Source organism: Narcine bancroftii, chromosome 5, assembly GCF_036971445.1.
Source record: "Narcine bancroftii isolate sNarBan1 chromosome 5, sNarBan1.hap1, whole genome shotgun sequence".
Lineage (NCBI taxonomy): Eukaryota > Metazoa > Chordata > Chondrichthyes > Torpediniformes > Narcinidae > Narcine > Narcine bancroftii.
In genome coordinates this window covers 63,772,824-63,800,797 of record NC_091473.1, presented here as the reverse complement: position 1 = coordinate 63,800,797, position 27,974 = coordinate 63,772,824, and the positions used below count along the sequence as shown (strand labels likewise).

The 27,974-nt window shown below is 42.9% G+C and overlaps 2 protein-coding genes across 3 annotated transcripts in view; both read right to left on the bottom strand.

The window, feature by feature from the left end:
• Positions 1-808: 808 nt before the first annotated feature.
• LOC138763451 (uncharacterized) lies at positions 809-6,526 on the bottom strand. The gene is made up of 2 exons (XM_069937620.1): positions 6,304-6,526; positions 809-2,679 (listed from the first exon to the last, which is right to left on the bottom strand). The coding sequence occupies exons 1-2, from the start codon at positions 6,449-6,451 to the stop codon at positions 2,333-2,335; spliced, it is 495 nt and encodes a 164-aa protein (XP_069793721.1). The 5' UTR covers positions 6,452-6,526; the 3' UTR covers positions 809-2,332.
• Positions 6,527-7,074: 548 nt separating this feature from the next.
• Positions 7,075-27,974, bottom strand: part of mrps14 (mitochondrial ribosomal protein S14) — a 33,453-nt gene continuing 12,553 nt past the window's right edge. Inside the window, exons 3-5 of one of the 2 annotated variants that reach the window (XM_069937623.1) lie at positions 9,599-9,689; positions 8,566-8,659; positions 7,161-7,225 (exon numbers count right to left, since the gene is read on the bottom strand). In XM_069937623.1, coding sequence (XP_069793724.1) covers positions 7,216-7,225; positions 8,566-8,659; positions 9,599-9,689 — 195 coding nt within the window. In that variant the 3' untranslated portion in view covers positions 7,161-7,215. Of the gene's footprint in view, positions 7,226-8,565; positions 8,660-9,598; positions 9,690-27,974 lie in introns of both variants that reach the window. The other variant, XM_069937622.1, reaches the window with a different exon arrangement.

Sequence of the window (27,974 nt, the reverse complement as noted above, 5' to 3'; positions counted from 1 at the left end):
AAGAAGTGACCACTGACGGCAAACTGTATATCCAAATTGTTCCAGCCTGTAAGAGTGTCTAACCACTTTTTCCGTTACGGTTTATTCAGTGCTGGGACTGTGTGTGTTTGGAGGGGCAAGCTATTGATCCACAGGAACCTACATTCATTAGGCATTCTTCCCCAAAGGTGTTTTGCAGGCTCACCAAGCTTAATTTGATTACAAACCACTCAGTAAGATGTATGATTTGACTAGAAGCTCAGTCATAAACATAGGTTTAAAAGAGCTTCTTAAAGGAGAAAGCTAGATAAAGCTGTAGAAGAGGGTAAAGTTTGACATTTTAAATTTGGTCAGATTTATAGCCAGCACTCTTCCCCAGGGTGGCAGTGGCCATGACCATTTTCTTACAACCATGTGCCTATCTAAAAGTCTTTTAAATGTCCCTATTGTATGAGCCTCCATCATCATCCCCAGCCATGCATTCCAGGCACCCACCACTCTGAATTTAAAAAAAACTTACTTCAGACATCTCCCCTGAACTTTCTGCTACTCGCCTTAAACAGACGTCCTTTGGCATTGGCTGTTGTTGCCCTGAGGAAAAGGTGCTGGCTGTCAGCTCTATCTAATCCCCTCATGATCTTATACACTTCTATTAAGTCATATTTCATCCTATGTCACTCCAAAGACAAATATCCCTAGTTCCATCAACCTTGCCCCATAAGGGATGCAAATATGTCAGTGAGCTTGCACACCTGCTGGATCCTGCACCCGGAACTGAGAGAATGCCCAAAGTAATCTCCCATAATAAGCATTGGCTAGCACACAAGGATAAGCAGGCAAAGGTTTTATTCCTTTCACAGGGGAAGATGAGCGATGATCTTATGGAGATGTACAAAATCATGAGATGAATAGATCAGTTGAATGCAGGGAGTCTTTTGCCAAAAGTAGGGGAATTGGTAACCAGAGGACTTAGATTTAACAGGAACACTAGGACTAACTTTATTTTACACAGAGGGTGGGTGGGTGTATGGAATGGACTGTCAGGGGAGGTGATTGAGACAGGTACTCTTGCAATGTCCAAGAAACATTTGGATGGATACATGGAATTAGAGGGATATGGGACAAACACAGGCAGGTGGGACTACTGTGAGTGGGACATTTTGGTCGGCATGGGCAAATTGGGCCACGTGGCATTTCCCACACTGTATTACTCTATGACTGTTCCCAGCTCTCTAAAAGTGTGCCATGGAACCTTTTATCACTACCTTAAAAAGAACGTAGGAGTTATGGTCAACAACTCCTCTGAAAAGTGAAACCTGCCACACTGCTGCATTGCCTGTGGAGTATAGGGAAATGGTCTGTCATTCCCTGAGGGAAAAAGATCCTGCATGAAGGGAATGGATACAGTGAATGCTTACAGTCAATGCTTACAGTCTCTTCTCCAGGGGTTTAAGAGGAAGAGGGGAAATTTAAGAGAAAGCTGAGGAGCAACTTCTTCACTCAGATATATGGAATGAGCAGACAGAGGAAGCAATAGAAACGGGCACCATAACAACATTCCAAGGTCATTTGAACAGATCTATGGATAGGAAGGGTTCAGACCAGAAGATACAGGAGCAGAGTTTGGCCATTTGACCCATCAAGCCTGTTCGACCATTTGAGTAATAGCTATGTATTTTTCCTCTCAATCCCACTTTCCTGCCTTTTCACTTTTCATAGTCAGATATTTTATTGGATAGAGACATGCAGTATGGAAGCAGCCCTACGGAAAAGTTGGCCCACAATGACAAAAATGGCCCACCCGCACTAGTCCCACCTGCCTGCATTTGGCTTATATCCCTCCAAGCCCATCCTATCCGTGTATCCATCCAATATTGGGCGGCACGGTTGGTGTAGTGGTTAGTGCAACCCCTTTAAAGCACCAGCAATCAGGACTGGGATTCTAATCACTAGCTGTCTGTAAAGGAGTTTGTACCTTCTCCCCGTGTCTGCGTGGGTTCTTTGCCAGGGGCTCCAGTTTCCTCCCACCATTCAAACATACCGGAGGTGTAGGTTAATTGGGCAGCGCAGGCTCATGGGCTGAAATGGCCTGTTACTGTGCTGTATGTCTAAATTAAAACTTTAAATATTTACTTATGGATTAAATGCATGATCCAATTCAGTCGGCATGGACAAATTGGGCCTGTTCAGGATTGCATGACTGCACTGGGGAGGTGGCAATGAGAAGACACGGGGGCACTGGAGACTGCAGATATTATCACAAGCAGTGGAGGTGACTGGCCACCCTCTGAGAAGGGGAGTTGGGAAGGTGGGGAAGATTTTGTCCAGGTAACTAGGGAAGTGATTAAATTTGTCAGGTGAGGTCAATGGCACACTCATACCAGGTGTCAGGTCCACAAGTCACAGAGGAAGGGCCGATCATCGTGAAGCCAGCTTTGGCATAGAGGGGCAGGATGTGCTGGTGGCTAATAAGACTGACCCTTCTGGCAGTGGGACAACTGCAAGCTACCACCTCCAGAAAGTGCCTAAGTAGGCTCAGGGCAATCCCACAGTGGCGCCAGGCCTGATCCACGCACACCGAATGAATGCAAACGGTCGTCCCTTCAGGATCATGATCTTCCAGGCATCTCATTGTGTAGTGGTCAACAATCGATCGAGTCGCACAAATATATCCCACCAGCTTTCCATTGATAAAGTGTCCTTGGGAGAAACAAAATGTCAGTTTCACTTTCCTGTGCTCCTATTAATGTAATGATCTGCTAGGCCTCATGTATAACAGAGCAGGATTTGCCAGAACTATAGGGAGAGGTTGAGCAGGGTAGGACTTTATTCTTTGGAGCACAGGAGAATGAGGGTTGATTTCATAGAGGTGTACAAAGTAATGAGGGGAATACATCAGGTGAACATAGAGACCTTTTTCCAGAGTAGGGGAATCAGTAGCCAATGGACATAGGATGAAGGTGAGGGGGGGAAATATTTAACAGGAATCGGAGGATAACGTTTTTTACATAGAAGGATGTGTGTGTGTTTAAAAATTAGATGGATAAAGGGAAAGGATGGGTTCTGAGTGATGTGGGCCAAACGCAGGCAGGTGGGCGAGGCATTTCAGTTGACGTGAGAATGTTACTCTCTGTCTCCCCCACAGTCTGGGCTGAAGGGCCCCTTTCCATACTGAATGACTCTATACCAGGACCTACAAAACAGTCCATCCTCCTGACATCTCTCCCCATCCCAAAAATATGCCAGTTGGTCGGTCAAATGCCCACCATCAATTACCTCCTCGTGCAGATGATTGGGAGAATCTTGAAGGAGAGTATGGGGCAAATAGGTTGCCTAGAGTTAAGGTGATGGAGAAAGATTTAAAAGGGACTGATGAGGAACTTTCTGCCCAGAGAGGGTGGTGGGTATTGGAATGAGCTGCCAGAGGAAGTGGCTTTTGCACATAAGCAGTTGTTCTCAACATTTTTTTTTCTCTACTCACATACCACTTTAAGTAATCCCTTACTAACCACAGAACACCTATGCATATTCCGCCTCCTCTATCTGTGGTTAGTAAGGGATTACTTGAGGTGGTATGTGAGTGGAGGAAAAAAAAAGTTGAGAATCCCTGGTTTAGAGGGATACAGGTCCAACACAGGCCAATGGGACATCAGAAGAGGTTTGTGAGAATTATGAGGTTAACCCATGAGAAACATTTCATGGCTCTAGGCTTGGACTCACTGGGCATACATGTAATTAATAATCAGTATACAATAAAATAAGTATTCAAACAAAAGAAAAAATTTATTCATTACCTGATGGTTATAACCCCTCCCCTTCCTTTCTCAACCTCTCAACCCCCTTCCCCATTAAAAAATAATATATGCATATAAAGAATTATATATAGTATAAAAAAGAAAAAGATGGAAGAAATGATGTAAAATCTTGCATTGTCTGGAGTATTGCCTCCCTGGAATTCAACAGGTTTTATGAGAACAATTTCATTTTTATGAAAGAAGGTCTTAAGAGACAGGAAGAACATTTCTACATATTTATACCCAAAATGTGCATATTTGGGCTCCAAATTCACCAAAATATAGGGTATTTATTTCTCAAATTGTATGTAATTTTCTCTAAAGGAATACAGCTTTGGATTTCTGCATTCCATCTTCCCATATCTATATACATCCGATTTCCAAGTTACTACAATACATTTCCTCGCCACTCCCAATGCTATTTTAACAAATTTAATACATTGACAATTTTAGTTTAGGTCTTGTTTCTTCTGTGTTTCCCAATAAAAATAAATCTGAGTTTAATGGTGTACCTGTAATTTGTTCTAAAAAGTTTTGTAATTCCAGCCAGAAAGGTTTTACCTTAGGACATGAACAAATTGAATGCAAAAAAAGTACCTATCACCTCACCACACTTAAAGCATTGATCTGATATATCTGATTTTATTCTATTCAGTTTCTGTGGTGTTAAATATAACTGATATAAAATATTATATTGAACCAATCTACATCTTGCATTAATAATGTTTGTCATACTATACTGAAAAAGATCTAACCACCTTTGACATCAATTGTATTATTCAAATCCAACTCCAATTTCTGTCCAGGTTCATGCACTCCTTATTTAATCATTTATTTTTGCAATAAAAGGTAAATTGCTGAAGTAATTTTTTTTATATTTCCTCTCCTAATAAGGATTTCCACCTCGCTACAAATGGATAATCACATTTCTAAACCTAACTTATCTTTTAAATATGCTCTCAATTGAAAATAACAGAACAAAGTGGTACGAGTATTCATTCAATTGTTAAAATGACATTAATTGACCTTATTTTTAATACCCTTACTAAACCAGATAGTTAAAAACCAATTATCCTTTGAGAAAGGTATAAGTTGATTTTTAATCAAAAACATCTTTGGTGATATTTCCATTTAATCCAGTTTCCTCTTTTTTATTGTTCCAAACAATAATCAAATATTTCAGCAAGTGATTCTTAGTAATTTTGAATCCCAATTATATATAAATTCCTCTGCTAATTTCTTTCCTATTTTATCTAACTCTATTTTGACCCCTGCACATTTTTCTACTGCTTCAAAAAGAGAAGCAAGAGATCTCGATTGATCCACTTGATAATAATACTTAAAAGTTAGGGAGTTATAATCCTCCCAATTCATATTTCTACGTTAACCTTTTTATAAAAACTCTTACCATTCTAAAGGAATTTGTTGTTGTTGAATTATTGTTGAAAAAATGTGTTAGTAATATGGGTAGAGATTGAAAAAGATACTGAATTCTTGGAAATATATTGAGCCAACCTATTAATGTTGTAGGTAGAGTCATCGATTTTTAAAAATCTCCTTTAACTTTTTTTTTTAAATAATGGCAATTTATACAGGTTTTTAAAAAAATATATATATTATATATACGAATCCCTAAATATTTAATCCCATCCTTTGGACATTTAAATTGAGTATTTTTTGACAATGACTAATCTCCTTCCGTAAGAGGTATAGTTTCACTTTTATCCCTAATTTATCTTATCCCCAGTGATCTTTCCATATTCTTCCAAATTAAAATGTAATTTCCAAAGGGAAGTCTCAGGTTCTGTCAAGTATATTAAAACATCATCTGCAATAAACTAATTTTGTGTTCTTCTTGACTAACCTGAAATCCCTTAATTTCCAAATCACTCCTCATGACTTCTGCTAATGGTTCTACATGAATATAAACCGTGCAGGAGATCTCGTCAATTGACATGAAGTCGATACTTCTCCACGAGTTACGACTTCAGCACATCCTCGTCACCGCTTTTGGTGAGCTCCAGCACCTAGAATATTAGCACTGCACCCTGGACGCTGAGACCAACTAACATCTCAACACCCGTCCGTCTCCCTCGACTAAAATTGGGACGGGGACCAATTTGGGAAGGCACTGCTCAACCCCAAAGGGTTCGTTATGCCCATTCTTGGGGATTCATTCAGATCAACATCTGGACGAGAGTGTGTGTGTGAAGGTATTGGGAAGGAAGGATTGGAAATGGGTATAATCCAAGAATGCCAACATGGTCAGCATGCATGAGTTGGACCGAAGGGCCTATTTCGTGAGTTAAGGCTTTATGACTCACTCAGACCCAACCTCCTGCCCGAGCTTGATTTTTCTTGATTCTACACAGGATGGCAGCAGCGGAGACGAGTCAGAACGGACTAGAGACTGCGGCCCGTCTACGCGAGCTGCCCCGATTAGGATCCCGACAAAGCCTGTTGACAGTCCGCCCTGGCCAGGTTATGCAACGCCCACTCTTCTCAAGCGCCGGAGCGAGCATTCTCTCACCCAGGAACAACTCCCCCGCTACTCTCTGCCTGTACTCCAGCTTCGCCAAACTGGCCGCTTCCTCCGCGGGATACCCGGCCACTTCAAGGGCCCATGCAGCTGACACCTCTCCTCGGGACAAGGTCCGAATCTCTCCCTCCGTTTGCATGTTACCGCCACCGACGAGGCTTCCGCACCCAACTCCCGGCCGCCCGGAGTGGGCGGAACAGAGGGGAGGGGGGGGGTGGTTGGTGCCTCTCTGTGGCATCCACTACAATCCCATCTCACACTCCATATTCCTTCAGCCCTCTTACCTCCACCCAGCATCTCATCCGCTTTGCCTTCTCAATTCCACGGTGTTACCGCATTCCCTCTTGTGCTGCAAACCGCAGTCACCCGTGGTTGAAGTGAAACACAAGGCTGGACAACGCGGGCCAAACAGGGTCCATTATTTAGCAAAGATTTAAAAAACCCAACGTTTCCATTCATCAAGGTAATGGGGAAAGGGATAGGCGTCCAAATAAAAAGGTAAGGGGAGAGGCGTGGTCCCAAAGGCTGGAGGGCGGGCTCAGCAGCAAAGGGTGGGGGGTAGGTGAATACAAAGAGGAGACCAGAGGGGAAAAACCAGGGAAGGATGGGGGGAAAGGAGAGCAGGTTAGAAGAAACCGATCTTAATGGCATCTAACTGGAGATGTTGTTCCTCCAATTTACAGGTGGTCGTGGTGGGACAAACATGTGACTATGGGAGTGGGGCATTGTAGCTCAAATAAAAGCTCTCACAACTGGAGGGAAAACAAACGTTTTTATTAGCTTACAACTATGGGTAGGTTTTCCCAGAAGGATTCTGGGTTTAGGCAGGAAACCAGGGTTATAGGTGAGCAGATGGGGGTGGAGCCAGCCATCACACTACCAGTGAATCCCAGTTCACTGCATTCACCCCTTCCTGTCGAAAGAAGACAGAGAACGTAGGTTCAGCAAAAAAGTTGAAAAATATACAGTTATTTACAAATTTGCAGATTTAAGTGGTCTGTGGGTCTGGAGATCCTGGTGGAGGGCCTGAGCACCAGGGGGCTTGGACTCCTTGGGTCTCTTGGTCCCCTTGTGAGGGAGGAGAGGTGGGCTGGGTCTCCAACTCAACGGTGGAGGGGGATGCACTTTCCTCCTGAACTGGATCCCCTGAGGCCCTGACTGGGGGTGGCAAGAATGAGCTCCGTGGCTCACAGGGCACTTGAGGCAAAGGAGCCTCTGTTCCAGTGGGTGCCAGGGTACTCCACATAGGCGTACGAGGGATTGACATGGAGCAGTTTCACCCTTTCCACCGGGGGGGTCGGTCTTGCTTCTCCTCACATGCTTCCTGAGAAGGACTGGACCAGGTGTGTTGAGCCAGTTTGGGACTGTAGTCCCCAATGCTGACCTTCTTTTGAAATTGAATAGGAGATCGAGAGAAGTAGTGTTGGTCACGGTACATAGTAGCAACTGGATGGAATCGAGCGCCATGGGGAGAACTTCTTGCCAGCGTGAATCTGGAAGGCCTTTTGACCTTAAGGCCAGTTTGACAGCCTTCCAGACTGTGGTGTTCTCCTTTTCAACCTGCCCATTCCCCCGGGCATTGCAGTTAGTAGTCCTGCTGGACATGATGCCCTTCGACAGCAGGTACTGATTTAGTCTGTCACTCATAAAGGATGAGCCCTAGTCATTATGAATATAGCCATGATACCTGAACAAAGTGAAAATGGAATCTAGGGCCTTTATGACTGACAGAGTGGGCTTGTCTGGACATGGAATGGTGAATGAGAAGAGGGAGTACTCATCAATGAGAGAGAGGAAGAAAGTGTTTGCTTTGTGGAGGGGAGAGGTCCCTTAAAATCAACACTGAGCTGTTTGAGGGGCCTGGATGAATTGATCAGGTGCGCCTTTGCAGGGTGGTAGAGGTGCAGTTTGCACTTCACGCAGACCTGGCAAGTCCTGGTCATTTCCCTGACATCTTCCATGGAGTAGGGCAGATTGCGCACTTTGACAAAATGAGCCATGTGTGTGACCCCTGGATGGCAGAGCTCATTATGCAGAGACCGCAGTTGGCCGGTGTGTGCAGAGGCACAGCTTCCTCTGGATAATCATTTGGAGGGTTATAAGGGCTCCTGACCAAGAGGCAAATGTCATAATTGAAGGTGGAGAGCTCGATCCTCCGCCTAGCAATTTTGTCATTCTTGATTTTGCCCCTCTTGACATTATTAAACGTGAATATGACAGAGTGCTGGTTAGTGAGGAGCGTAAATTTCCTACCAGCCAGGTAGTATCTCCAGTGCCTCACAGCTTCTACAATGGCTTGAGACTCCTTTTCCACCAATGGGTTCCAGAGCTCGTGGCCTTGTAATGTCTGAGAAAAAAATGCAACCAGCCTGAAGGTAGTTGCCAGAACTACGTCCGAAGCATTGCTTTCCACTTGGAAAGGTACATTCTCCTCTACCATTGCATGGCGACTTTCGTAATGTGGTTCCGGAGGTAGTTAAAAGCCGTGTGGCTTCAGCTGAGAGGGGGAAATTAGTGGCTTTTAAGAGAGGGTGAACCTTATCAGCATATTGAGGGATCTACTAGGCATAATATGAAAAAAACCCCAAGCATTTGTGGTGTTGGGATCGGGGAGCTCTAACAGGGGGTGCATCCTATCGGGATTGAGGCCAATGATGCCATTCTTCACCACATAGCCAGACGTTTAGTTCTGAACATGCACTTGTCAGAGTTATAAATGAGGTTCAGGGCTTTTGCCCATGGAGAAAACTCTGGAGGTCTTCCAAGGTGTGGCCACAGATGGTGACATTATCGAGGCAGGGAAAGGTAGCCTTCAACCCATACTCATCCACTATTCTGTCCATCTGCCTCTGGAAGATAGAAACTCCATTAGTGATAAGGACCCTCCAGAATTGATAGAGACGACCATTAGCCTTAAATGCCATATAAGGATGGTCCTCAGAATAGATTGGCAGCTGGTGATAAGGAGCTTTCAGGTTGATGGTCGAATGGACCCGATACTGCGCAATATCATTCACCATGGGGGGGGGGGGGGGGGGGGTATGCATCCAGGAGCGTGTACTGATTAATATTTTGGCTATAGTCAATTACTAGCCTAGAATTGTTTTCCCTTTTACCACTACCACTTGCACTCTCCACGGGCTGGTGCTAGGTTCGATGATACCTTCATTGAGCAGACGTTGTGTCTCAGACTTTGAAATAATACCTCCCCAAACACCGAGGATAAATCTTAATAAAAAAACTTTATAAAATTCTACCGAAAACCCATCATCACCTGCTGACTTACCATTAGGCATTTCCAACATTGCAGTCTTAATTTCTAGGTCTGTAAATGGAGCTTCCAAGTCTATAATATCCTCCTCTTCTAATGCTGGTAACTTTAATGTAGATAAAAAAGAATCGATAGATCCATTATCCTGTCTCCTCTCAGAAATATATACTTATAAAATGAATAAAACTGTTCATTGATTTCCTGAGGTTTAAAGGTAACTGTTGAATTCTTTTTAACAGCATTAATAACCCTTGAAGTCTGCTCCTTCTTTAACTGCCACGCAAGTACTTTATGCGCCTTCTCACCCCATTCATAATATCGTTGTTTAGTTCGATTAAGTAGACATTCAAATTGATAGGTCTCTAACGTATTATATCACAGTTACAATTTAGTCAAAGCTATTTTCTGATCTTCTGTCACTCCCTTCTGAAATTCCTTCTCCAGTTCATCAATCTGCTTTTCTAATTTAAGACTTTCAGCCATATACCCTTTCTTAACTTTAGTAGCATAACTAATTATTTGTCCTCTTAAATAAGCCTTTAACGCATCCCATAATACAAAAAAACTTTTAACTGAATTAGTATTTTCAGTTAAGAAAAAATCAATCTGTTTCTTAACAAAAGCAACAAACTCAGGTTTTTTCAGCAACATTGTATTAAACCTCCATCTATAGGATGAACGTACCACCTCCGAACTTTCACAAGAAAAAATTAATAAAGAATAATCTGATATAACTCTACTCTTATACTCTACCTGCAATACCTTTCCTTGTAAATGTGCCAATATTTTTTAAAAAAAATCTATTCTAGAAAAGGTATCATGTTGGGAAGAATGAAAAGAGAAATCCTTCTCTGTAGGGTTAATCCTTCTCCAAATATCTACCAAATTTAAGTCTTTCATTAAAGCCCCAATTTGTATCGCCATCTTTGATTTTCTGATACATTTTGCGGATTTATCCATCAATGGATCCAAAACACAGTTAAAATCTCCCCCAACTAGAATATTTTCATTAGCTTGACTTAGTAAGAAAAATGCATCTGAAATAAAACCTTCATCATCTACATTAGGTGCATAGATATTAAGCAAGGTCCAAAATTCGTTAAAGATTTTACAGTCCACTTTTAAAACCCTCCCAGCATTCCCCTCTACAGTCTGTAACTCAAAAGATAAATTCTTATGAAATAAAATCGCTACACCTTTTGCCTTAGAATTAAATGAAGAGAAAAAAAATGACCAACCCAATCTCTTTTCAATTTCAAATGCTCTTTTTCAGTCAAATGTGTTTCTTGTAAAAAAGCAATATCGATTTTCATTTTCTTAATAAGCTAAAACTCACTTTCGCTTAATTGGATTATTTAATCCCTGAACACTAAAAGTTGCAAATTTCAAACTAGACATTTTAATAAACTAACAATATAGGCACTTAATACAAAAAGTCGCTCTCCTACTAATAAACAATATCTACTCTCCCTCCCCTAATATTATAAAAAAGTTGATATAAAAAGGAATACAATTAATTCCCCCCCAAAAAAACCACCCAAAGGTAGTAATTCCCTAAAAACTGGATGTGGTACACCCCACCGGTGGCAGATGACTATCAAAGATATCAGTGCCATCCACCTCCCCCCAGCCAGAAATACAATATAATGTAATTCAACATCATTGAGATATTCAGCCCTGGGACTCCAGTCCCAAAGATTGGTTCGAATCTTCAACATCACTAAGACTATGTGTCAAAGCTTCCTTCTTCCCATCTTTCCCATTCTGTCCATTTCCATGTCCATTGGCCCTTCTTTTAGGTGACAACAGCGAGACTCTTCCCTGACCACGTAGATATGGTAACGAATTAGCAAAAACTAATGCATCATTATCATTCTCAAAAAATTGAGACTGAAAATTGCCATAAAAAACCTTCAACACAGCAGGGTATTGAAAAGCAAATTTATATCCTTTCCGCCGCAGCACATCTTTGGCAGAATTAAACTCGCGTTGACGTCTAATAATTTTTTGACTCAAATCAGCATAGAAGAAAACTCTATTATTCTGACTCATCATTGGAGATTGACTTTGTCTTGCCTTCTGTGCCACCAACCGCAAAACCATTTCTCCATCCTTATAATTCAGGCACCAAATTAAAACTGCTCGTGATGGTTGACCCGGTAACGGTTTCCTCCTTAACGCTCTATGTGGCCTTTCCAATACTAAACCACCCAGAAAGAACTCTTTACCCAACATCTCAGGGATCCAATCCTTAAAAAATTTTATTGGATCCGCGCCTTCCATATCTTCCGGAAGGCCCACAATTTTTACATTATTTCTCCAGCTTTGATTTTCCAATGAATCAATCCTCTTCAATAGTTCTCTCTTCTAAATTCCCAAATCCACAAACAAATCTTTCACTTTCTCTATTTTTTCGCTATGCACATGGTAGAGGAGAATGTACCTTTCCAAGTGGAAAGCAATGCTTCGGACGTAACTTGCTCTTTACATTCAGAGAAAGCTGTCTCAAACTTTTTAAAATTTTCCTGTACTACATCTACTGAAGTTAGGCATTTATTAACATCTCTCTTAAGAGTAGGTAGATCTTCAGACATTGTAGATTGCATTTGGGTCATTTAATGAGACATATTATCCATATAGTAAGCAATCCCTTCCAGCACAGTAAAATAGAATTCAGTCTAGATTCCAATACCACATCTTGAAACCCACCTTCTTCAAGGTCCTCCTCCAGTTGTTCCTGTGAACTAGCTATGAAAGGTAAGTCCTCTTCTTGTTCCATCATTGTCAGGACTTTTCCCGTGCGGCTGTAGGTCTGGACACCCGATGACAGCACCCCAACCACATCGGGGCACCGCCACTTGGGTCCCCCCACAGCCCACACCCATTCCAATAAATCGCGGACCCTGGGAGCACCGCACATGCCCAGCAGAGCCAGGGTCTGCGCAGGGGCGATCTCCAGCATCTTCCTGCGCATCCCTGACTCCCCCGATGGCAGCGCGGGCCCAAGGGTTCTCTGTTCCATTGGATCACCCGCGCGCCCGACATCGCGAACGCGTGGGTCAACGTCAGTCGATTTCTTCCACAAGCCGGTGCCATCTTGCGGAGACAAGACCAGTGCCGGCGTAATGTTTAACCTGGCTGGAGTTCTCTGTGGCTTGGAGGTTCCAGACGGCAGCTCCGTTCTTCAGCACTTTTAAAAAGTAGTTTTTTCTGTAGTTGAGCTTTAGGTTTTTTAATATTAGCCGCCATCTAATATATTTAGAAACAGAAATATAACGTTTATATACTTAGATTAAAGTTTAAAAATGGGTGTTTAAAAAAACTGGCTGGGAAGGATTAGGACCGCTCGTCTGCCCTCTATGCCATCTTGCCATGCCCCCCCACCACAGAGTTACTTAAACAAAAGTAGTTTTTAATTATAATTGAACAAGAAAACAGAATTAAACTCTAACTTATTACTTAACCTAACTAACTACTTAATCTCCCCTCTAATACTAAACACGGGTGTGTGTAATGAATATTTAAGATTAGAAAAGTTCTTTGGTTCACAATCCAATCTCACTGGTTGCAGACTATTCTTGTACTGTGTACAGAAGTTAGCATTAACAAAGTTCACCAGTCTTTGGTGCTCAACAGGCAAATGGTTTCCATTCATGAGGGTTCTTGCTGATTTTCAGAGAGAGATTCCTTTTCCAGGACTTTGCAACTGATTTCTTCTCAATTAGTCTTGCTGACAAAACTTTCCCCCTTCAGGGTTCTCCAGGTGATCCTCTTTCTTTCAGGTCACCTTCCAAAGTTTGCCAGCTTGTCCTTCTAGAACTGATTTATGTCTCCTCTCTCTCTCTGTTTCACACCCTCCCTCCCTGAGAGCAAAACTCTTCTCTGCCTACAAAGATCGCATGCTCTCCCAGGCAAGCTGCTGTGGATACTTTGTTGCCTTTGTCATGATAATGAATATGCATGATATGTATTAACCTGACCTGAAGTCAGATGGTATGCACTGGAGGTAGGGGGGCGCGAAATGGTGGAATAATGGAAGCAGGAAAATAAAGACACGGAGATGTTCAACTGGTAAAGCATGTGGTGATGGTGTTATTAATTTCACATTTTGGGTCACAAATGTGACATTGGCGACGAGGATAAACATTTTGGATTTTAAATGTGATAAACATTTTGGATTTTGAATCGGTGGCTTTGAGCTGGAAGGTTTTCTTCATGGCAGTCACAGGAGCTGAATTTCTAGCACTTCGAGGTGTTCCTCATTTTGACCCAACGGGTGATGCAAGCACTGTGAGTGTGAAGTGGAAGGCATGGCTGGAAGAATTTGAAGCCTACGCCGACAGTCGTGGCCTATTTCTCGATAGCAGTACAGAGGAACAGAAAGCGCAACGGAGGGCGTTACTTCTCTTCACCGCAGGACCCACTGTTCGGGAAACTTTTAAGACGCTTTTGAATACTGGAAGGAAGGAGGAATACCAGAAAGCCGTAGATGCATTGAATGCACACTATGTGGTGACACCGAATGCTACATTTCAACGCCATTTGTTTCGCAAAACAAAACAAGAAGATGGAGAAACGGTTGCCCAGTACGTGATGAGATTGTGACAACTGGCTGTTGGATGCAATTACGTGGCAACTGATTTGGACAACCAGTTATTGGATAAAGTTGTGCAGCACTGCAGATCAGACAAATTCAGAAGGCGACTGCTGGAAAAAGGGGGTGAGTTGAAACTTACCAATGCTTTAGCAATTGCTGCTGCATTAGAGGCTGTTGAGGGGCAATTTCATACCATGAAACTGAAAGACAACTCAAGCCAGCCCAGTAAAGACAAAGTTGGTCAACAAGTAAATAGGCTCTCACATAGCCATAGCCAGCCAAGAAATATGCCAACACATGACTTGGAACGTTACAGATGTGGAAACAGAGGTCATTTTGGAAAAGACCCATGCTGCCCAGCAAAAGGCAAAGTTTGTAGAAAATGTGGAGATAAGGACCACTTTGCAAAGAAATGCAAAAGTAAGTCAAATGCAAACCAGAATGGGAAGAGTACAGCTTCTAAGGGCAAAGCTTGGGGGAAAGGAAAGTATCCTGGAAAGAAAGGCACTATTCGCCATATAGAAAGTGACCCAGAAAGTGACGATGATGATGACAACCAGGATGGGCAGAAATACTATCAGTTTACATTGAATGATGTACATCATGAGAAGGTCCCAGTGATAATTGGTGGTGTGACAGTTGTAGACTGTAGACTCAGGCAGTGACAGTAATGTAATTGACCGACATTTATGGGAAAAATTGAAAAGAAAAAAAGATCATTTGTACATCAAAGAAGTGTTCAGAGAAACTGTATCCATACACAGCAACCAAGCCATTGCAGACCATTGGATGTTTCACTGCGACTGTTGAAGCTGGTGACAAGTACACCGAAGCAGAGTTTGTTGTCATAGACGAGAGGGGAGAACCATTGCTGAGTAGACGCACGGTGCAAGACCTGGCAATACTTCATATTGGAGCTCGTGTCAATTCAGTTCAGTCATACAAGGATATGAAGCAAGAATTCCCCGCAGTTTTCCAGGGAGTAGGAAAGCTGAAAGGTCGACAACTAAAGCTAGCAGTGGACAAAACGGTCAAACCCAAGGCGCAACCAGTGCACAGAACTCCATTTGGACTTGGTGGGAAAGTCGAGACCAAAATCAAAGAGTTGATCGAGCAAGACATTATTGAACCTGTAGAACATTCAACACAATGGGTCAGCCCAGTAGTGATCGTGCCCAAACCAAATGGTGACATAAGAGTGTGTGTTGATATGAGGATGGTCAATGAAGCTATAATTCGAGAACGACACCCCATACCAACAGTGGAGGAAGTACTTCAGGAGTTAACTACCGGTCAGGTGTTCTCAAAAATTGATTTAAAATGGGGCTATCATTAATTAGAGCTGGACCCAGAATCCAGGTATGTGACAACATTTGTGACTCACTGTGGACTATCGTTCGACATCAATGCAGCTCCTGAGATTTACCAGTACGAAATCCATCGAGTGATTCAAGGCATTCCTGGAGTTGCCAACATTTCTGATGACATCATAGTCCATGCGGCTACACAGGAAGAGCATGACAGACGGTTGAGGATTGTGCTATCCAGACTTACAGGGGGCAGGCCTTACCGTGAATGGAGACAAGTGCCAGTTTGGTGTGTCAGAGATGGACTTCATGGGACACAAGCTTACACGGGAAGGACTGAACCCAGCTGATGCCAAGGTGAAAGCTGTTGCAGATGCACGTGAACCCCAGAATGCAACGGAGGTGAGGAGTTTCTTGGGATTGGTTAATTATTGCGCAAAGTTCATCCCTAATTTTGCTACACTGGCAGAACCACTGAGGAAACTAACCAGGAAAGGTGTACCATTCCATTTTGGCTCTGAGCAGAAGGAAGCATTCACAGCTCTGAAACAAGTTCTGACGAATGCCGATACTCTTGGGTATTATGATCCGGCTGCACCAACCAAAGTCATAGCGGATGCTAGTCCTGTTGGTTTAGGAGCCGTGTTGGTCCAGATGCGTGATGTGGGACCAAGAATCATTGCCTATGCCAGCAGATCTTTGACAGATGTGGAAAGAAGATATTCTCAGACAGAGAAAGAAGCACTCGGACTTGTATGGGCCTGCAAGAGATTCCATGCATATTTGTATGGCATTGAATTTGAACTCATCACGGACCATAAACCATTGGAGGTGATCTATGCCGCCAGGTCCAAACCGTGTGCCAGGATAGAACGATGGGTGCTCAGACTTCAACCGTACAAGTACAGAGTAGTTCATATTACTGGGAAAGCAAACATTGCTGATCCGCTGTCCAGATTGTTGAAAGATGGATGCCCACAGTCCAAGTCAGAATTGGGGACAGAAGCAGAGAGCTTTGTACACTTCGTAGCTATTCAGTCGACACCGGAAGCTGTGACAACGAGGGAAGTCGAGAGAGAGTCCGAACATGACCCAGAACTCATGGAAGTTAGAGAATGTATCCAAAGTGGACAATGGGACAAGTGCATTCACAAGGCATATATTCCCATTAGAGACGAACTTTGTTGCATCGGGCAGTGTATTGAGGGGGTGTAGATTGGTGCTACCACAGAGGTTGAGACCAAAGATCGTATCATTAGCTCATGAAGGACACCTAGGTATTGTTGGTACCAAGCAAAACCTCAGGAGTAAAGTATGGTGGCCAGGTTGTGATAAAGATGCAGAGAAATTCATCAAAACCTGCCATGGGTGTCAACTCACAAGTAGGAGTAATCCTCCAGAGCCAATCTGGAGTACGCAACTCCCGAGGACCATGGATCGATGTAGCTGTTGATTTTCTCGGACCTTTACCAACTGGTGAGTCAATCATGGTAGTGGTAGATTACTACAGCAGATACTATGAGTACTCTGTGATGAGGTCAATGACCACTAAAAAAAACAATACAAGCATTGGCAGAGATCTTCGCGAGATATGGATTGCCTGTTACGCTGTACTCTGACAATGGTCCACAGTTCATTTCAGAGACGTTTGCCGAAACATGAGGACCACAGGTATCCACCATCATAAAGTAACTCCTAAATGGCCGCAAGCCAATGGGGAAGTTGAGAGACAAAATCAGTCCATCGATAAACGATTACGGATTGCTCATGCAGAAGGACAGAACTGGAGAGAAGCATTGCTATTCTATGTAGCTGTCTATCGGGCAACGCCTCATGCAACCACAGGAAAAAGTCCAGCAGAAGTACTTTTTGGGAGGAAAATCCGCACAAAAATGCCCGAAATAAAGGAAATCAGGGACGACCAGGAGATGAGGGACCACGATGCTGAAAAGAAGGGAGCAGCAAAGCTGTATGCAGACTCGAAGCATGGGGCCAGGTACTCAGACATCATGCCTGGAGATAATGTTCTGGTGAGGCAAGGGAATGGTGGTAAGCTAGACACACCTTATTACCATCAACCCTACACTGTTGTATTCAGAAGCGGCAGTATGGTGACAGTCAAGTCTCCAGCTGGAGTCCTGTACAAAAGAAACGTGTCTGGTGTCAAAAAGTACCAATCCAGAGCGACACCGAGTGAAGTGGTTGGAAGTCCAATATGCGATGCTCAACCTGAGGGACCAGATGATGTTCCAGAGGTAGTTACCAGCATTCCCGATGAAGTGGCCAGAGTACCAGAAACACCAGAGGCCACAGCAAGCAGTGTTTCCGGTGCTGAGGGTGAACAACCAAGTTGCGACAGTAGCATTGCAGGAAGGCTGAGACGGGACAGGAAACCACCTAAGCGATATGAAGATTTTGTGCCATATTTCTAATTGTGCCCGCATTATCACGAAAGTGAAAGTTTGCGATAGTTGGAATGAGTTTCAATGAAGCGCAGTAATGTTACTCACCAAGGAAGAGAAATGATAATGGGAACATTTGGACAGTGATTTGATCAATACATCATAAAGTACATGTATGAGTGCTGTATGAATTGCATTTTTGTTTAGTCGACTATTTGGTATTAAATGAAAAAAAAACCAAAAGTATTGGAATTTAAACATGTGAGGTGTATAAATTTAAATGTTTACATTTTGCATATGAGGTGAGTATTGTATTAGTATAATTACAGAAGAACAGTTGAGCTATTATATTACATTTGGTTATAACATGTTTATGTTACATTTTGTGAAGAGGGAATTTGAAGTTGTTTTGTTAGTTCAGAAGGGAGAAAAATGCTATTGATAGTGTTAAAGTGTTTACATTTAAACATAAAGATATAAAGTTTATTTCTGGTGAAAGGAGGGATGTCATGATAATGAATATGCATGATATGTATTAACCTGACCGGAAGTCAGATGGTATGCACTGAAGGTAGGGGGGCGCGAAATGGTGGAATAATGGAAGCAGGAAAATAAAGACACAGAGATGTTCAACTGGTAAAGCATGTGGTGATGATGTTATTAATTTCACATTTTGGGCCACAAATGTGACAGCCTCCTGCAAAAAGCATACTGCAAAAGTCCTGTAAATATTCTGTGTTTTAAAATGTGTGTGTGCAAGCTGCTCTAACAATTCCTCCCAAACCACCTCTAAATACTCTGTCACAAGGCAATTTAATTCATTTCGCACAGCTAGTGATTCCCATTATCGCAACAACATGGGTACCCACATGTGGTTACCTACAGACAAGGTCATTTATTCTGAGATAGCAACAACAAGATGTTCTTATTTATCTTAAGCAATATACGCATTACTCTTGTCGCCATTCTGTGGGAGTTATCTTCCCTTCTTTCCTTTATCATACTATATCCTTGGTGGTTTTAATCATTATCACACAAGCACAGAAAAAGTTAAAATGCACAGCAGTTATGTTTTTACTAAATCATTAACCCCTTGCTGTACATATCTTTCATATTCATTTTATGATTTCACATTCATTTTATCATTTTATGATAACCTCAGACAGACAAAAGACAGGATTGTAACTTTCAAAAACAAGATAATAACAGTGCTACCAGTAGAATTATTGCCTTTGCACATATTCCCTGGATACCAGCCCTTGAAAGGCCACCAGTAGGGTAATGGTGGGTTATAATTGTAAAATTGTTTTCCTAGGTCATATACATCTTGTATTTGTTCCTGTATATGGTAGGCCAAATGAGTAATATTTTTGGAGGCATCAAGGATCTAGCTACAACACTCCTGTCCCACTACTGAACATATGCCAACGTTCTAGCAAGCAGAAGATCTAAAGATCATCCCACTACCTCCAGACTAAAGGAGTAGCCATGGGTACCCACATGGATCCCAGCTATGCCTGCCAGTTGGTGGGTTTTGTGAAGCAAAACATACTACAAGCCTACCCAGGCAAGACCCACAACTCTTCTTCCGGTACATCGACGACTACATCACCCGCGATGAGCTTGTCAATTTCATCAATTTCGCGGCCAATTTCCACCTGATCCTCAAACTCACCTGGTCCATCTCTGATAACACTCTCCCTTTTCTGAATCTCTCTGTCTCCATCTCTGGAGACAAGCTTTTCAAAGACATTTACTATAAACCCTCCAACTTCCACAACTACCTGGACTACCCTTCCTCACACCCTGTCCCCTGCAAGGACTCCATCCCCTTCTCTCAATTTCTCCATCTCTGCCACATCTGCTCCCAAGATGAGGTCTTCCAGTCCAGTGTATCTGAAATGTCTGCCTTCTTCCACAAACGTGGCTTCCTCTCCACCACTATTAACTCAGCCATCACCTGCACCTCCTCCATTCCCCCATCATCTGCCCTAGCCCTCCCACCCTGAGAAACAATAAACACAGGATCTTCCTTGTCCTCACCTACCACCCCACCAGCCTCTGCATCCAACACATTATCTGCCGGAATTTCCAGCACTTACCACAGGACTCCACTACCAGACACATTTTTCCTTTTCCTCCCCTCTCAGCCTTCCATAGGCACCGCTCCCTCCGTGACTCCCTTGTGCACTCTTCCCTCCCCACCCATCCCTCCCCCCGCCCCCTCCCCCCCACCGGCTCCTTCCACTATGGTTTTAGAAGGTGTAATATCTGCACCCACACCTCCACCCACACCAAGGTCTGAGGTCCCAAATAAACCTTTCAGGTGAAGCAACACTTCACCTGTACCTCCAAAGAACTCATTTACTGCATCTGGTGCACCCTCTGTAGCCTTCTCTACATCGGAGAGACCAGTCGCAGATTAGGAGATCACTTCGCCCAGCACCTCTTCACCATCCGCAACAAAAGCAACCTCTCTGTAGCCAACCATTTCAATTCAGTCACACTCTCAAGCTCACATGTCTGTCCATGGCCTTTCACACTACCCCACACTAACCACCCGCTGATTGGAGGAACAACACTTCATTTTTCATCTGGGCACCCTCCAACCCCAGATCATGAATAATGAGTTCACTGCATTCAACTAATAAGCTTGCCTTTCCCTCCTAACCACCCCCCCTTTAACTAGTTATTCCAATTCCTACTTCCTTTCTTTCTCCACCTAGCCTAAACTCCTCCCCCCCATGTATCATCTCCCACCCTCCCCTCCCCCCTTTTGTTCAGAGATCTCTCATGTTCTACCTCCACCAAGCCCAAAACACTGGTGATGTATCTACATAAAGGCTCTGTTTGACCTGCTGAAGTTTCTCCAGCATTTGTGTGTTTTGATCATAAAGAATCGTTCATTTTCAGAAATAGCTCATTTCATTCTTGCTGGGATCATTGGATGATCAATGATATCAACAAAGCGATGGATAGCAGCAACCACATAAGTTAGATAATAACACCCCTGCCAATAATAGGGCAACTAGGGGTAAGCTCTTACTCCATCACAGAGGTCTGTTCCATTCAGAGCGCGCAAGTTTTGAGTAGGTACCTGGGCTTGGTGCAGGAGATTTATCCCAAACTGAGTGGTAACATTCGTACAATAATCAATCCCCATCCATATTTTATTCCTTCTACAGGTCCATGTCTCAGCTTTGGTAAACTTGCTTAACTTGATGTAAGAGGGCGAACCAGACAAATTTTATTTGGGCTTATACCAATTATGAAGCAAGTGTCCTGCACGATGGCAATAGCCCACACCCACAGTTGTGGTAGTTTAGTTATTATGGCATCTGTAAGCTTGAAGCTCTATCTCGCAGAATAGCAGGGCCCTCATAGGCATTCCCTGATCGCTATGGGGTGGTAATTGAGTGCATAACTAACAGTGACAAACATAAGTTGTTTTTGCATACATCAAGGACATTCAAAAGTACATATTATCATGCCACTCCCACTTCAACTTGTGTGGATGGTCCCCCTATCTCTGATCATATGATACATGACCAACAATCTGAAGCCAAAACCCTACATTCCAATTAATTCATAAAATGTTCATAGTGTCCTGTTTGCAGGTGATTTGATTTTGGTGACATCATGTGTTCTCCTTTCTCTCTCCAATCCATTTACAATTTGTAAAGTGTATCCACAGGGATTGCCCTTCATCTTTTACTGCTGTGGGTGTAGTAAGCAATACTACAGTTGGCACCTAGGTGCCAACTTCTTCTGCTCCCAGTTCCTGACCAAGACATGATCCCCTGGCAGGATACCCAGTAGCATTGTTTCTAATTGGGTTTCCTTCCTTTGAGTGTTCTGGACCTGACTCAAGAATTCCAGTTAATTGTTGTTCATAACTAATTATCTTTTCATTCAGGGCACGTGGATCCAAACTTCTACAGTTTTATCAGCTGCCCAAGGAGAATGTAATGGTTTTCCAAATAGAATTTCAGCTGGCGTTAATGCTGTACTAAAGTGAGGTGTAATTCTCATTTCAAAGAGAGCCAGGGGAATACCTTTAACCAACTCAATCCTGTTTCCTCAGCTAGTTCAGCAAGTTTATTTTTTAAAGTTTCATTTGACCTTTCCATGATCCCAGCAGGCTGTGGGTGGTGGGCGCAGTGAAACTGCTGTTTAATCCTAAGGTGTCTGCATAATTCTTCGTTTATTTTAGCAATAACATGCAGCCCATTATCAGAGCTGATAATGGTTGGGAATCCAAACCTTGGTATTACGTCCTGCAGAATAACCTCCACTGCTGTTTTGGCTGTGGTGTTCGCAGTTGGGTTGGCCTCTATCCATCTACTGAAGAGATGAAGTATCACCAGAAAATATTTATAGCTATGTACTCTAGGTAGTTCAATAAAATCAATCTGTATGCATTCAAAAAGGCCTGTAGGCATTTGTGTCTTTCGTGGCACACATTTAACAGCTTTACCAAGGTTATTTTCCTGATAAATAATACTTAGATGCCTTTTTCTGTGCTCCAGCATTTAAATTAGGGTGCCACTATGTCTGCAGTGCTACTTTCACCATTTCCTCCTTGCCAAGGTGGGTCATAGTATGTATAGAGTTAAACGACACAGGTGAAAAGGCATCAGGTACATAAACTTGTCCAGCAGGGGTGGTCCACGATTGAGTCTCTAAATCTCTGATATTTCCATAGCTTAATTAGTTTCACAGGGGTGTCCTCCTGAAGTTTTGCAACATCCCACCATTCTATTTCCAAGTTCTTTATCGCTTTCTGAATAAATGGTGAGGGGACCATTTATAGTAGCACCTTTTGCAGTTGCGCGGGCATTCTCAAGGGATAGAGACCTGTGCCTTGCAAGGTGGTTAGGATGGGAGAGGGATGCCAGCAGGTTGGCAACAAAAGTGGCGTTCTTAATAGGTGTCTCCTAGCCTCTTCATCCTGCCGTGTAAAATGGAGATTCCCAGGAAATTTTCCTCTCGTAAACCAGTGGTGTGAAAAATGTGGGCCTAAGGAAATTACCTGGGCCACCCTCTCCCTGCAGCCTGAATCAGCAAATAGCTGAGCAGGGGAAGTGTCATGACATTATCGCTTGCATGCTGTGTCACCACTTGCATGGCTGCATCATCATGTCATCATTTCAGTGTGAACTGTTAGTGCAGAGAGAGGGGGAAGAGCGCCGGTCTGTGTAATTATGAATGCCAGAGGATGCACAATTAATTGTTAAAGGCTTGTGGAGATGCAATTATAAGTGTGATAAAACGTATAGTGAAATCAAGGAAGAGGTAATATGTGGCAGAAGTGTTTGAGCAATAGGATTGTATTACTCAATTTATTTAAGCATATAGGCATTAGTTTTATTAATTCTTGGAAAAACCTCGTCCGCTATTACTGTGCAATCCGACTTCTGGTACAATTTCCTATGAGTGCATAATGCGTCATTCACTACGTCATTGCTGGGGGCCAGGACCCTCCTAAATTGCCAGGGAGGGAAAATTACAGGGAATTTGGACTGTGTTGTGAAAGGCCCGGGAAGTCCTGCCTTCCCAGGAATTTCACCCAGGTCCAAGTAGGGTCACTGCTCACCCGCAGAGTGAAAAGGCCTCCTGAGGATATCAAAAACTCACAATGCTGCCATAAGGTTCCAAAATCATGCGCTACACCAAAAGCATCCCGAGAGTCAGTATGAATATCAAGTGACATTCCAGTCTCCTTTATGCATGCTCTAGTAAGGGCAAATAATTCAGATTGCTGCGCTGACAACAGATGGTGGAAAGCTGATGCCTCTATTACTTCATCTATATTTTGGACAATGGCATAACCTGAATGGCATTGACCTGTATCATCAACAAAGGCTGGACCCATCGAGAAACCAAGTCGTGGCTCAACCAATGGGGCTGTCTTTTAAATCTTGTCATGCTGAAGTCAAAAATGATAACGCTGCAATCGTACACTGGTTCTTCAATTTAATCTGGTGTCAATGTTAAAACGGCTGCCAGACTGATGGTAGTACAGTGATGAGAAGTCAAATATGGGTTCACTAAGAGTTCATAGCGGCTTCAACGTGCTTGTGTCACATGGCATGTTTGATTGGGCTTGAGGAGACCTGCCACTGAATTTTGGGTGTAAACTTGAACCGGCTAATGCAAGGTGGTATTTTCCGCTGCATAGACAATTTCGTGTAACGCTGGCAACATCTGTGTGCCACTGGGTCTAGTTTGATGAAGAAATAAGCTACCGGCCTGCGAACTGGACCATGGCATTGGGCAAGTACCGCAGTGTCACAATCTTGAGCGATTATTACAAAAAGCTGGAACAGGCGATCATAGACAGGTTGCCCCAGGGCTGGAGGGGCATGCAATGCCTCCTTAAGTCCTTCAAAGGCCTTAAATTGCTGAGGTGATGGTGCATTAGCGGATGTCAAGGGCAACAGCTCTTTAGTGTGGATTGCCATATTAGGAACCCACTACCTACAGAAATTAACTAATCCCAGAAAGGCTCGCATTTGTTTGGGTGACTGGGGAATAGGGATTGTTTGTGCCATGCTAAGCCTGATTCCTAAGAACTTCACTCCTTTTTGTCTTTGTGTGATTTTTCTTCTTGGAATTACATATCCCCAGCTGTGTAATGTTTTCATTAAAGTCTGTTTTTTCTGGTAAGCATTGCATGAGGATTGCATTAAATTGGGCCAAGAGCTGGCTATTGTTACATGCCTGACCTCCAGCATAAGTCTGGTATGCTGTGGTAAAATGGTCCCAAAATTCCTGTGCCATTTCTTAAGAAAGAGGCTAACATTACAGGACTTTACTCATATCGATGGATTACTTTTAGCATCTGCTTAGGTCAAAAGCTGATCAAGTTCCTCATACGTCTGTATAGGATTTTGAGGCATTCACATAGCTGCTTTCCACTTCATACCTTCCTCTGGACTTTGAATCGCATGGTACATGGAATACAAGTCCTAGGGCTGAGCCCCATACATAGTCTGAGTTGATCTGATAGCGTTCACAAACCCAAATGCGTTATTATTTCTATCGGCAGCATGGTGGGCTATCAACATTTCTTGGGGTATATACAGTCATTACAGAATCTTGACTGTCTTAATGTCCTCAGGGATTCGGGTCTACTCAAAGGGTAGACATACTTTATACTTATTCTTTTTTCCTCTTTACAGAGGGATAATTCTATCTTTCCTCTAGGGCAGTGGTTTTCAAATTGTCCCCCCAAACTCACGTTCCACCTTAATTAATCCCTATGTCATAAGTGCTGTGATTGGTAAGGGATTGCTTAATGTGGATGGGAAGGGAAGGTTGAGAATCACTGCCCTAGACCCAATTGTTACAGAAATATTTTGCTTGAGAAAAATTGTCATTGGCTCATTTTCTTTGGAGTTATGAAACCATGCACACAATGAGTCAATTAAGTACAATTAAAACAGTGGTTTTCAAACCTTTCTCTTTCCACTCACATACCACCTTAAGCAATCCCTTACTAATCACAGAGCAACGATGACATAGGGAATACTTAAGGTGGAATGTGAGTTTAGGGAGGCAGTTTGAAAACCTCTGTTTTAGCGTTTGCTTTTACTACTTCTGCTATCCCTCTACTAAAACCAGCTTCTTAATCTGATTCTGATCAAGTTGGGGTTGTTGGTTGCCCTGGGAAACATATGGGGTGGCCAGCCCCAAAGGGAATCTTCCTCATCATCTTGTAAAGAGTCACCATGCCTCATAGTGGGTCCACAGGGTCTTCTTTTACCACCTTCCGGTTTATTTATCATTTGGCACCTGGTTCAGCTCTCAGCCTCTCTGTTTTTTTTCCTGGTTATCATTGCCACTCACACCCAGCCTTTAAAACTTCCCAATCTTTGAATGCACCCTCCTTAGTATATAACACTATCCCCCTACAACTTGCATTTCTCCTCCCACTCCATCCTTTAGATTTCTACCATTCTTTCCCGTTCCTTCCATTCCCATATATGCTTTTTCCATTTTTTTCCTATGTCTTTTTCCTTCAGTAATTGTTCTGCTTTTTCACTTCCCATACAGACCATGTTCTTCAGAATGGTCATTCCTCATTACCCAACCGTTTTGTTAATGCTGCCGAAATTCTTTACCAGCAACACGTGTTGCACCGGGGTGCCCTCTTCCCTTTTATCTATTTGTTGTCCCATATTTCCTGCCTGCCTTTCAAATTAATCTTTTATCTGGGCCTCTCTGGCTAACCTGTCAAATTAAAATTTAACCTCAGGCAACCTCGTATCCATATATCCACTGCAATCGAGTGACCTTAAACTGTATAACATATATTCCACTGACCTGTATGCTTTGTCCTCTTGTCTATCCTGGTTCTTTTCTGCATCTTGGCAGGGAACCAGGTCAACCTCGGATAAGGGACCACAGTGTTCCAGGAAACCTGGTTGGGAGTCAGATACAATGGATCTGAAAGGGCCTTTCTAATTCTCCCTCCAGCAATCCGAACACTAATGGCTTCTTACTTGATCCAAAGTAACTACTGTCCTGGCGAGATCCTGCTGACTACACTAATGTTAAAGTCGACCCACACTGTAATAAAACAAACAGCAGAACCAAAGAGGGTACAATCACTTCTTTATTGTCTTATGCTAGTAGAGTGAGGAGTACAAAGAAAGAGTAAACGGTGTAACTCGTTCCCTGCACAGAACCTCAAAAATAGAGTATTCATCTCCTTTTTATAGTTATTCAAGCAAGCTTCTACAGGCGATTTAATTAGTTTTGCACAGCTGGCGATTATCGCAGCTACATGTCCATGTGGTTATCTACAGACAAGGTTGTTTGTGCTGAATTGGCAACTACAGGATGTTCTTACTGATCACATTATTCTTGTTGCCATACTGTGGGAGTTATCTTCCCTTCCTTCCTTTGTTTATCATACTATATCCTTGGTGATTTTAATCATTATCACACAAGCATAGAAAAAGTTAAAATGCAAAGCAGTTGTGTTTTTACCCAAATCATTAACCCCTTGGTATACATGTTCTTTCACAATGCTATCTCTCACAGGAGGTAGGAGCTTCTTTCTCTCCCCACCATCCCTTCTGTGTTTAACCCTTACATGCCTACAATCTGTGTGGCTTATAGCTAACCTTTCACAATACAACTCTCCACCAAAATACCTCTATAGTTGTCGCTTGAGAAATTAGATTTGCCAAAAGACCCCCACCCCATTTGCAATACAACTCCCTTGCATTCCCTTGGTTTCTTTAGCCCCATTCATCTTCTCTGTCCCCCCCCCTCTCTCTACCTGCCCGTTAACTTGCACCTTCCTCCCTTCAGTTTCTAACCCCTTCCTATCAAAGAGCACCTTTTTCTCTACCCTCTGTGCTATCTTCCTATCATCCCTCATCTTTTTGCCTTCATTTCTTCTCCTTCCCACTTATATTTATCCATCACCTACCTGCCCGTGCTCTTCTCACTCCCCTCAACAATCCTTTAATTTGGGCATCCGCCCATCTCTTGTTATTCCTGATGTACCATTTTGGCCCAAAACATCAACTGTATCGCTTTCCATGGACGTTGCCTGACCCACTGAGTTCCTCCAGCTTTTAATGTTACCAAGATCCATTTTTTCCCCATTTGCAGAGTCTCATCTTTTACTCGTTCCATGAGCTAAACTACCAAGTTCGAGAAAACAATGGGATCAGTTTAATAGATCTTTGGTTATTCTGGAACTCACTGACTGGAAGCAATATGCAGCCAAATGTACTTTCTGAACATTCCTAAATGCACTGATATGTGCTCTTGGCTTTAAATAAAGTTGATCTGTATGCCACTTAAAGGCAAAGAAAGCTTTCTATTGGCCAAAATTAAGAGATGTGTTCATGCTCAAGAGTTACCCATTGAAGCTGAAAGCTACATTTAGATTAGTGAACTGAATCCAGGACTGTGCTGAAATGTCAGTTTGGATGTCTCTCAACTCATACACCCTAGAATTCTGGACCTGAAAGGATAAGCTGAGACAATGGAACTCTGCACTTCTGTGCTCTGCCTTACTTGCCATTCTATGTATGGGATATCTGGCTGGATTGCTCGTAAAA